General features: G+C 45.9%; 1 protein-coding gene across 3 annotated transcripts in view; it reads left to right on the forward strand.

Moving 5' to 3' along the window:
- ACTN1 (actinin alpha 1) overlaps positions 1–12217 on the forward strand; it is a 96314-nt gene that overhangs the window by 33099 nt on the left and 50998 nt on the right. For all 3 annotated transcript variants that reach the window (XM_080619956.1, XM_080619954.1, XM_080619955.1), the window contains exon 2: positions 9035–9149. In XM_080619956.1, coding sequence (XP_080476082.1) covers positions 9035–9149 — 115 coding nt within the window. The remainder of the gene's footprint in view (positions 1–9034; positions 9150–12217) is intronic.

Raw genomic sequence — 12217 nt, forward strand, 5'->3', positions numbered from 1 at the left:
TGCTGATCTGAAATGCCAGTTGACTCATTGATTTTATAGTCAATAGCTTTCAAATGCCAGAGGCAGATTCTTCCTGAAATGGCGCAGCTCTGTAGCAGAAATGGAGTTAAAGGCTCCAGAGGCACAAATGTAAAGAACAAATATTTACCATGTGTTGGACAGGAAGTATGCTGAATTGAGATTTCTGCCCTCACCACTTTAGCCCGTTGTTAGCTAATAGAAGAGATTGTTCTGACTTCAAAGCAGATATTACCACACCAGTGGAAAACCAGTGTGGAAGGGATTCTAGCTTTTTCTTTTTTGTCCTGTCTTCCAGGAGAGGAAAACTAAAAAGTGTGCAAGACACTGAGAACTGCGTTCTACTGAACAAAAATGAAAACTCCTACACTGAATGTAGTTGTGATTCTTGCAAGTGATGTGCTGATTCACTGCCGTCATCCAAAAGGATGCACTGATTGTTAGGAGGATTTATTTTCCCTATGCAGCGGTTTCTAATTTCTCTGGACAAGGAGAGGCTCTGGAGGTGAATTTCACATTCCCACTGGGATCCAGCCTGGATTATGCAGTTACAACTAGGGCTGGGGCTGTTACTGCTATAGTGTTGCTCTCATCCTCAACTGCAGAGATGGGTCATGGGAAGTGGTTAAGAAGCAGTGAGTGAGCTCTGTGTTTCCAGGTTTCAGGGGCTATGTTCTGGAGTTGTGAAATGCAAGTAAACTTACAGTTTCCCTTTTCACCCTCAGTAATTCCTTACACAGACACCAAATGGTTCTTTAAGTGAATGCTGGTAACACGTACTACGGTGTAATGATACCTCCCATTTTCAGGCTGCAGTGCTTCAGAAGCAGCGTGGGCTATATTTTGTCTTTCAGCCACGCCTCAAACTCAACAGCTGCAATTAAACCAGAACAAGACATTAACACTGATGCTAGTGGTGCTAAACTCCCTTTGTGCAGCTGGTGGAATAGTGCTGTGTTTGTAATGATTCCTTCTGAATATCTGTAATTCCCTGGCCTTTCTAAGAGAATTGGACAACTCCATTAGAAAGCAAGGCTTTTCATTCTGCAGTGTTGGTCTTGTTGACCATCACACCTGTAAATCTTTAGAGGTCAGCTGCTGACAGAGTAACTCTTGAACACAAACCAAGGTCTTTGAACCACCCACATGTCCTGAAGGATGGGCTTGGAGAGTAAATGCTGAAATGCTTTTCTTCTTTTCAAAATTGTTAGGTGGCCTCAAGTGCAAAGCAATGTGCAGTGGAGGTATTTCAGGTTAGAAGATGAATTTGAAGGTTATGGCAAATGGTGGCTGATCTCTTAATTCAAGTTCAAACAAAAGGCACTTTGGATGGCTCCCTGGACTTGTGATGAGGACTGAGTAGAGGAACTCCAATCCCTAGAGCTCCTCTGTGGGGAAAGGACAGCTGTTTGTGAGGATTAGTGGGCATCCTAGCAGACATCCAAGCGCACCAAGGAGTAAACCAAGAGGTGTAGTATACAGAGGTGAGGGCTGTAGGGCTGCACTTCCCCCATCACAGCTGAAAACCACTAATATGTATGTGTATAAAGCTGCTGTCACTCTCAGCCTGTGGGCACAGAAACTATTCATTGGGCCAGGAGACCATGTTTTGGCTTATCTCATCACAATTGCACTTCATGAAAGGCCCTTTCAGCACCCAGCTTTCTTTCACTAGACTTGGTGTAATCTGTCTTGTCCAGCCATGGCCTTTCTTGTGCCAAGATGTTGACAGGATCCAGGATTACTTTGTAATTACTCCCTAATTAACTGAGAACCTCCTTGTCAGCTTCTAGCACTGCCTTGGGTAGGAAAAGAAACTACAGCCAAGCCTGTCTTTTGAGTCTGTGTTGAGTGTGGGGAGGGTGATGAGCAGCCTCTCAGGAGACCCCTGCAGTTCTTCTAAGTGCTTTAAGGTGTGAAAGGAAGATTTGGAGAAGGGGTGCCACAGAAACTGTCGCCAGGAGGGGGGAAAATCACATGAAACCCTGGGGTTTAATGCTGGTAATAAATTAGTGCTGAGTGCAGGGAAACTTGGACTGGATGGTTGAGACTTGTTTCATGGCTTTCAGTCCAAAAACTTCTGATTAATAAACTAATGATGGCCTAGTCTGTTCAAGGAGCAACAGAGGTTTGTGATGGCTGTGGGTTAGCATCCTCCTTATTTGATACAGTATATTCAGCTCCCAGACTACCAACGTGGAAAGGATCCCACTTTGGGGCAGCTGGAACTGCTTTATTAGTAGTTCTGTTGCTTGAAAAAAGCCATGTGTGCAGCAGTTTCCTGCCTGCTCTTAATAGACTATTAGTTATTAGCTGAGTGCCTCAGTTGTTGTTCCAGATAATTTCATTTAAATAAAATCTGCTGTAGCATGGAATTGGCTGTAGAACTTGTTGCAATAATTAGCAGGTCTGTCTCAGCAGTCTTGTAATGTATGGCGATGTAGCAAGGAGGCGCTGCAGGGAGTTTGCTTTCGGGCCATGCAAGGAATGCAGCCTGGCCATGCAGTCAGAAGGCCCAGGTGCACTCCTCTGAACACACAAGTAGCAGAAGAGCAGCACTTGCAGCTGGGTAAACTGATTTTGTTTTCCAGCTGTGCATGAGGTATTGTTTGAATATCCTGCTTTCTTTTCTGGTGGCTGGAAAGGGAGTCTTCCTCTCAGTTCCCCTGCAATCCTTGAAGAAACCTGGGCTAGCACCCATAGCTTTCAGCCTGTTCAAGACCTCACTTTACAGAGCACATGTGCAAGCAACATAAAACTATGCTACTGGTCTGAGATTGTGTGCTAGCAGCACCATCCCCTTCTTAACAGGAGGCAGACCTTCATAAACACATCTGAACAGCAGAGCTGTGTTGAAATACTTGCTCAAAATTCATCTTTCACACAAACAAGGAGTGCGCCTTGGTTGCTGTGGACGCTGCCTCCCTTTGAGCACAGTGGTGGTGTTTTGGAGGGGCCGTGCTTCAGTGAATTCTTTGGTTGCTTAAGCGCAGACCTTTCTCCTGTCAGAAAGGAGGCAAGCAGCACTGCAGACTCAGTTACAGCTTCTTCAGGGCTGTTACACAAATATACCAGTCTTTTGGCTGTGTCAGAAAATTTATACTCACCCATGGAATGCAGGGCTGCATGAAAGAGTGATTTTAGCAAGGAGGTAAGAGCATCTGGAAAGGTCAGATAAAGCTGAAATGTCACTGTCATAGCCACAAAGAGATAAAACTGCCGCCCCCCTTTTTATTTTTAATATCTGTCATTTATGTGGTTGTGGTAGCTTTGACATTTACATTGCTAAAATTGCTCAGCAGCTGAAGTGTGTTATGACTGTTTTCTTGAGGCAAAGATCTCTCTAGATCCACCCTGAGTGGTGTCATGGCATTGCTGCTTTCCAGGCAGAAGCATTCTTTGAACTTAAAAATGTCGATGTACTGTCTTGCTTCCCCAGGTTTCAGGAACATCGCCTGAGCCATTTTGGTACTAGCAGAAAGGTACTGAATTTGGAAAGGACAGTGTGAAGAAGAAAGGTTATTGGTTTTCCGGAACAAAAGCAAAAGTTTGGGGAGTGCGAAGAATACCAGAGAGTACCTGTGTGCACACATGTGTAATACAGGGAGAACCAAACATAGGTTTGCAGTTGGGAGGACTGGGAGATAGCTGAAAGGAGCTAGCTGAAGATCATACCTATTCAGAGCTTTAGCTACAGGGCCTCCAGCAGTCACCTGGCTGTTGTTTGTAGTTAGCTCGTGCCTGGGCAAAGGTTAATAAAGTGAACTCTGAAGAAGCAGGGGCTCCCTATGTCATGTCAGAGAAAGGGGTGTGCATGCTTGTTAAAATAGGTATGCACGTAGGCTTGTAGAGGTTACCCCAGCAGTGAACCTGCCGCATGCTGAGGCCACAGAACAGTTAATCATATTTACTTGCTTTTAGTAATGTTTGTTACTCTTTTTATCTGACAGGTTATATTGTGGTAGAATATGAAGGTCTACTGTTTGTACAGCAGCAGCACACAAATAGCAAGAGCTCATCTCAGTGCCAGGGATCTTGCTGATGAAGCTGGGATATAATAAAAAGAAGCTACAAATCACAGCAGGAGGTGCAGAGAGCAATGATGAGAGAGGTGTGCCTGTATACACAAATGCACACATGCTCCTGCATTGTCATCCTCCATTGTGAACACTGAACAAGAGGCTGACCTGCAGGGGTGTCCTGGCAACCTATTGTGTCCAAAAATGAAATTAAGACTACAGTATATGGAAAGATACAAGGGCCAAGAAACACTGCTCCATTTGCACCTGTTGTGAAGTTGCCACAGAAGATTTATGGTGTGAGACTTGTCGTGGTTTAAACCCTGTCGTCAAGTTAGCCACACAGTCTATCTCTCTCTCTCTCTCTCTCTCTCTCTCTCTCACTCTCTCACTCCCCCCCCCTTCTTTCCCTCCCCCTACTCCCGGAGGGACGAGAAGGAGAATAGAAAAGAATGTGACTCCCACAGGTTGAGATAAGAACAGTTTAGTAACTGAAGTATTACACAAACCACTGCTGCTACCACCAATAATAATAATGATAAGGGAAATAACAAGGGAAGAGAATACAACACCTCACAACCCGTCGACCGATACGTCGCTCCCACCCAGCAGTGAGCCAGCCCTTCCGGGTTACTTCCAGTTACGTTCTGGGCATGACGTGCTGTGGTATGGAATTCCTCTTTGGCTAGTTTGGGTCAGGTGTCCTGTCTCTGCTTCCTCCTGGCTTCCTCTCCTCCCTGGCAGAGCATGAGACTCAGAAAGTCCTTGGTCAGGCTAAACATTTGAGCAGTAACTAAAAACATCGGTGTTATCAGCGCTGTTCCCAGGCCGAAAGTCAAAAACACAGCACTGCACCAGCTACTAAGAAGGAGAAAAAATGACTGCTGCTGCTGAAGCCAGGACAGGCTTGTGTGAAGAAAATCCAGTTGATGGTATGATTTTGTGCTATTATTTAACAGTAAGTAGTTTTCCAGCTCTGTGAAGTTTCCATAAGCCTCAAGATTAACAGAGCATTTGTTTCCTCCTCTTTGGGACAGGGAGTTAGAGGTGAGCAGGGGAGTAATCTCTAGGCTTCTGTGTCTGCAGGCAGCAAGGAGCACATCTGCTGCCTCAGAGGAGCAGGTTCAGCTCATCGCTGAGGAGACAGTGCTTCCCACCTGGCAGTGCATTTGTGCCCTCCACATTGAGGCGCACCTTACCCTCACCCCAGCAAATACAGGTGATTTGGTTTGGGTTTGGTTTTTGTTTGACCGCTCCAGGGCTGGGCCTGCACCAGAAAGCCGGCAGCCCTCTCCACTTCCGAAAGCTTGTTTGCTGGTGGCAGGCAGCACAGCACCCCGAGCTGACTGCCATTGCTAGCAGTGACTCAGGGCGTGTGGAGGAGCAGTTGTGTTGCCCAGAAGGTGGGTGGGGCGAGTGGGTGGTTTCAGTAGGTTTCCTAGAATAACAAAAAGGATCCTGTGCAGATGCTGAAGCTGAGGCAGTAAAAATGGTTCTAAACAAGACTGCCAGCATTGCAAGGCCCAGCGGACAGCAAAAAATTTCAGCTCTGCCTTCTTCTATTGATCCCCCAACTTTTCTGCTGCACTTCTCCAGCCTTCTCCTATCTGTCAAATCTCCTTCTGATTTAGCACTTTGAAGTAAGAAGATAGTTTACTCCTGTGCAGTATATGCAGCTAATGCAACATAAATCTGTTTTCTGACTATTACGTTTTGATGGATGTTGTTCTGAATTGGTCTGTGAAGCATATAGCTTGGGAATCCCATTGCAGTTATTAAAAGCATTCGTAATCCTGCTCTCTTGCAAAATGGCCTAATGCATCCACACTGGGTTGCTAGTTGTTGCTGTCCCCATATGCTGTTGTGCTACTTTAGGCATTATGCTTACTGGAATTTATGTAGGACCGGAAGGGTGCCTTGAGAAAATGTCTGCACACTGGGGAGTTGTCTAGTGGGAACAACATGTGCTCTATGACTTAGCCCTTCATGGTCTTGAAGGAGGAGTCCTTGAGGAATCTTATCCTTGAGGAGCTGAGGTGTCAGCTCTGCCACTGGTGATTAGCGGCAGTATTTTGCAGAGTCGTCTCACTTCAGCGTGTCAGAAGCTGTCACGTGGTGAAGATGGCTCCAGCAGAGAAGTTGGAGTTCTCTCTCAAGTTTGTGGTTAGCTTTTAATTTCATCTGTGTTTCTTAGAAGTATAGACCCAGTTGCCCACTTCAACCCTCAAAATGTGCAAAGAGATGCCAAGTTGAGCTATACCAGCATTACTGATGATTTAAAGTAGAACTTCCTGATCTGTTTTGGGCTGATAGAAAGTAAAATGAAATGGCTTCAAAGAAGTTATACAAGAAATAAAAGTGCAGCCTGTTGGATTTCTTCTCAATTCAACGTGGATTTGGTAGTGTCACTCAGGGCCTGTCACTAGCTCTAGATATCCTGCTTTTTCTGCGTTCGAAATATGAGAGGTTCATGGGCATTCACCACCTTCCTGACATGACTTGCTCTCATGCTTTGATGTGTGATGATGTAGCATTTGAAAGCATCTCTGCTGTCATTTGGACCTCTGGAGGAGTAAAGGAGCCTGGCTGCAGAAATGAAGCCAAATAAATGAACCTTTTCTCACATAATACAGCACAGGCAGTGGAATGAAGAGAAGGATGTACTTCGGGATACAGAATCCAGCTTCAAATAAAACTGCTCTTTTTTTTGGGGGGGGGGGGGGGGAACCGAACCCAATACACAACCAAAAAAATGCACCACATTTATTTCTCAGGGGAATAACAATAAAAAGCAATAAATGGTGCTTAATGACTTACTCTTCTTTTAAAGCTTCCAAATCTGGAAGGAAACTGGGCCATCTTGAAAAAAGAGATCCCAGACTTTCACAATACATGTATCCGTCCAAAGAGCCATTGCCATGAAAGTGTTTACAGCTGCACTGTTATCCTGCTCCATCCCACAGCCCCAGCGGAGAGCAAGGCCAGAGCACAGCAGTGGGAAGCTCGGCAACTGTTGAGCGGTGCTTTTTCCAAGGAAGGATTCTGATGCGCTATTTGTAGTCACGTAAGCACAAATGCGGGCAGGTTAATAGAAGCAGCCTAGTTTCCAGACAAATAAGAAAAAGCCCTGATGCTCTTTGTCATTTGGGATGATTTCTCTTTTGGAATCCCCTGCATGGTGTAAGCAGTGGTGAAGCATTTCTAAATTTCTAGCATGCCATCCCTCAGTATCAGCTGAGTCCTTTGTGCTGTGGTTTTATAACAGCCCAAGATGGCATGGGTACTGTGGTCTACTCCACCCTCCTGCTTAGCCCATGTATGCCAAATTCTCTTTTGCAGAGGCTTGTTAGACACTGCTAAACTGCCTTCATGCACTGCTGAGCAGAAGACTAACCTTACCCAAAGAAAGTAAACAGTTCTTTGCTGGGTCAGTGAGTTGAATTGGCTCTGGGAGCACATCTGGGAGAGGAAAAAAGACCTCCTTTCCTTGTGGTAGCACTGAGCTTTTGAAGCTGCTCATTACTTGAGTAACCTCACCCTTCTACTGAAGAGTGATTGAGGGGTTATCAGTTTGTACAAAGAAAAGGGTTCACTTGGTATCCTGTTCAAACATTGTGAAACACATTCATTAGCACTTGGACAAACCTGTCTGCCTTAAAAGAACTATCCGCTACCATTTACCCTTCAAACAGTACTTTTGTGTCAAAGAGCTTCTGCATCTCCAGGTTGGACTCTGATTCACCTATTTAAGACCATGCCACGCTGTGCCATTTGCTTCTTGTATTTTGACTGTTGAGCGGTAGCATTTATTTTTCTCTTTCGTACCCATTCATGTGGTGCTCCTTCGAGACAATCCTTACTATCACATCTCTTGGATGAGATGGTCCCTTCCCTGTCAGTGCCCCACATGAACATGGTTCATAACATGAGCTGATGGATTGCAACCACAAAAAATGTGTCTTGTCATCAGTTGTGGTGAAATTAATTTCTCTCATATGAGAGATCCTCTTATCCGGACCACTTGAGGTCAGAAGGTGTTTCCAGAAAGAGTTTTGTTTAGCCTGAATGCCTCTGGCTGTATTGTAGTTTGGGCATCAGTCCCTCCTGCACTTCAAACTCATGTTATTATTGTGTTGGTGGTGCATAATATTGCTAATTACAGAGTGGCTGTGATTTCTGTCATTGAGGTGGCTGCCATGATTTTTCTGCCAGAGGCTCTCAAACAGTAGGAGTCTGGGACTGCACTAGAGTGTAGCATAGCTAAGTAATGGTTTACTTACATGCTTTCTAGGACCTAGACTTCTGCTAAGATGTGTGATAGCACTGTTATCCAGAAAACATGAACTCCTCTACATGATGGGCACAGTCACGAAGGGAAAGGAAGTCTGCTTAGAAGTGAGTCAGTGGGAACAGAGGCTGCAGGACAGACCCTACTGGGATGTATTTTACATGACTGAAGAGCTCGGTGCTGTGTCTCTCTGTGTCTAAGGGCTGCAGTGTTTGCTGGGGATGAAGTAGGCCAGAGACAGCTGGTCATAGAAGAATAGTTCTTTTTTGTTCAAGCACCTGTCTAGAGATGAGTTCTGAAATGCTGTTTTCTTTTCTCCTTCATATCATGTTAAGATGCGTCATCTAGCACCACTGGAGTCCATAGCAATCTGAGCAATTAGCATGCCTTAAAATCAGTTTCAAGGTATTCTAAACAAAACACAAAGTGTAGGGACCTCTCCAGAAAATCAGACATGCTGGAGCCATGAAGTGACTGTGTCTCTCAGACTCCACCTGTCACAGGAACACCCTGCAACTTCTTGGGATATTTAGGTACTAACACTTGTGCCCCACAAGGACAAGGGCTGGAAAGATGATAACTGAACAAGCATTTGAATCTATGTTATGGTGCCTAGCAGCACTGCTTTGGTTGTGAACTCTTGTTTGGCTTCTGGGAAGATTACTGACTGCTTTTTTTTTTTTTTTTGCCTCTCTTTCCTGTGTTTCAGACGTTTACAGCATGGTGTAATTCTCACCTCCGCAAGGCTGGGACACAGATTGAGAACATAGAGGAAGACTTCAGGGATGGTCTTAAACTCATGTTACTTCTGGAAGTCATTTCAGGTGAGAGAGGTTCTGTGTGGTGCTCTTAAGTGTCCTGAGCATCTCCATTTTGAAATCTGTTCTTCCCCTTTCCCGCAGAATGGGGACAGCAAGAGCTGTAATGCTGCAGGTTTCGATGGAATATAAAAACAGCTGCTTCCTGATTCAGAACAAATTTCTCCCTAACGAATATCTTGTCTCCAGCAGTGACCGTTAGTGTGCTTTTGGAATGTACTCCAAGCCTCATGGCCTGTGCTGGCTGCCCACGGCATTCCTGCTCCTGCCTCTGGTCTTTCCTCTGCCCATCAGGAATGCACAGCCTCCTGTGAAGGCTCAGGCAATGGCCCTTACTGCTTGTCAGGGCTGACAAAAGCAACTCTGGGAAGTGTGGGAATGTTGCACTGGCAAATCATACCAAAGCCACATGACAGTGGGAACAGGATAGAAGTTATTGGAAGAGGAGAGTCAAACCAGTAAATCTTCTGTGTCATTCATTTCAGCTGTGACTCAAGTTTTCCTATTCCAGTTTCTGAGCTCAGTGCTCAAACCTTCAGGGAAAAAAATCCCGAAGAAAAGCACAATCCCACAACAGGGGCATGAATAAGTTAGGTCACATTTGTTTTCACTACCTATCACAAATGTCCCACTACTGGACAGATAGCTACAGGGATTATTTCATATAAGCAGTAATCCTTACTGATGTGCCAATGAAATAAAGTGGGATGCCTCCGATGTGGGAGGCATCGAGTGGGGGATAAGAATGTATATATGAAACAGGGGTTGTGTGCTCACAGACTTCCTTTTGATGGCTTTTCAGCTGGTAATGGCAACCCAGTGGCTTGCATGCCTGACCTTCTTGGTACATTTTCCAATAACATTGCCATAATAGAAGCACTCAGACTGCCTTCTCTCTGCCTCTCCTTTCCTTTCATTCTCTTCTCTTTCCCTTTGCCAGCTCCTGCAATAATGCAGTCATTATATGTGTTTTTCAGAATTTGTGAACACAGGATAAAACCTCAGGGGGGTTGCCCATGCTGGTAGTTTGGAGGGATCAGAATTCAAAATATTATCAGGGCTTTGCAGCACACACACTGCTTCTGCAGTACTTGTAAGAAACAAGGTGCCAGAGTCCTAGTTCATTTCCTTGCCTTGGTCCTGAAGCAGGGGGTCTCATATTTCACACTGCTTGGTTTTCTTGCCTCACCTCCCACTTTTCCTCTCGTATTGTCCTTTTATGAGCCCACTGGCAGGGATTGTCCAGACCCCTCCCAGTCTGGGCAGAAGATGATGGCTTCCAAGTGCACTGGTGGTGTGGGCATGGCACTCCCCCATCCGCTGCAGAGCGGCTCCATGTCTGCAGCCAGCCAATAGATGATCAGGGGGCAAAGGCATGGGGAGCAGTTGTGGGCTGCATCCCACCTGAGGCCATGGTCCTTCATGCACTAAGGACCGAGCACCCTTTCCTTAGAGCCAGCAGAAGCTAGAACCATAATTCTCCTCAGGTACAGTGGCAAAAGAGGAGAAATATTACATAGTTGCTTTTTCTGCATTTCATATCCATAATTGGTGGTTCCATTTCCCCTTGTGAGCCCTTTTTCCAGCTGCTGGCCCTGTTAGTAGCCCCTTTGGCCATAGCTGGGGAAGGAGCAGCCCAGTCTGGGAGCAGCATGGGGGTAAGGAGTCTCTTGTTGGTTGGCCAGGGCTTGCCTGTATGTTCCTACTGATCACCTGCCAAAAGGGTGATGTTAGCCCTCCACTTACAGCTTCTGGCCTTTCCTTTCAGCTCTTGGCTTATTCCACACCTTCGTCTTCCTGTATGCTAGGGGACTGCAGGGCTGCCTATGGGAATTTGGCATGTGCAGGATTGCTCCATAGCAGACTGATCATTTCCTCTAGCACAGAGGGTGATGGCCATAAAGAGTCTTCAGCAGTGAAAGCACTAGGCTGGGCTATGTAGAGCCTGGCTCCTCTGCCTGGCTGGGGTGTGCGGGTCTGAGGGAGTGCTGTCCTCCTCTGCCTCCTTCCAGCAGTGGCTGCTGCTGGAGGAAGGATGGAGCCTCCACCAGGGGAGCTGCTGGAGACCCTAGGGTGTGAGATGGACTATGCCCTGAAACAGGTCTCCCACAGGCCCACATGTCCTTGGGGATACGTTGCTGCCAGGCAGCTAAGGCAGGTAGGAAGCTGTTTTCCCATCTGATGCGACTTCCCTAAGTATGGGAAGCAGCTATGTCCTGCAAGAGGAGAGCGCCTCAGTTTTACTCAGCTTGGTACCTTCTTGTGGTGAGCTGTGCTGCTGATGGCTCCCCTTCCAGCCCAGCCAGAGCCCCTCGGTCCCCCAGATACTGTGCAGTGGGAAAAGCTCCTCAGACAGTCCTGGGACTTCTTCATTCCAAGACTACTCCTGTTGGCCTCCATGGTGGGAAGTAACAGACGGGCCTCCCCTTAGAAATCGCCCTTTCATTTTTTACCGCATGTGTTTCCTTCCCCTGACAAAGCCATTTTAAAAATAATGTACAAGACATAAAAAGGCAAAGCTCATATTTAGTCCTTCCAAAATAAAATTATAAGGCACCTCCCCTCCACCCTGCCCCCAAGCTGAAGGAATGACTAATTGAAATTTTTCCTAAACAAATTTGCAGTAAACAACTTCTATGCCAATATGTCCTTGCATTGTTTGGCTTTTAAAGTGCAGCCTTGGGCTAGTACATGAGAATTGGAGAATGGGAGTAGACCATTCTCATTGTCTTAGCTGGGAGAAGTACTAAGAAATGAAGCAATGATGCAAATAGCTGAAAATAGAACATATTTCTAGCAGGCTTCCCTTTTAACAGCCTACGTCATTAATAATGTATGGTGTGGAAACATATGATTTTTTTCTCTGGAAATCTACGTTTGTAACAAAGTCCAAGCCTGAAGGAAATAGCCACTGGGTTTTGGGACCAAGTTCCCCCAAAACATATTCTAGAACAAATATCCTGTTATGGTATTTGAGAGAGGGAGACTGCAGTTTTGCAATCACCATCAATTGCTCGAGGATTGTGTTTGTCAGAGGGAGCAATCCTGCTCTCCTTAACCCCAGGGAGAACAGT

This window comes from Psittacula echo, assembly GCF_963264785.1.
Source record: "Psittacula echo genome assembly, chromosome: 5".
In the NCBI taxonomy this organism is placed as follows: Eukaryota; Metazoa; Chordata; class Aves; order Psittaciformes; family Psittacidae; genus Psittacula; species Psittacula echo.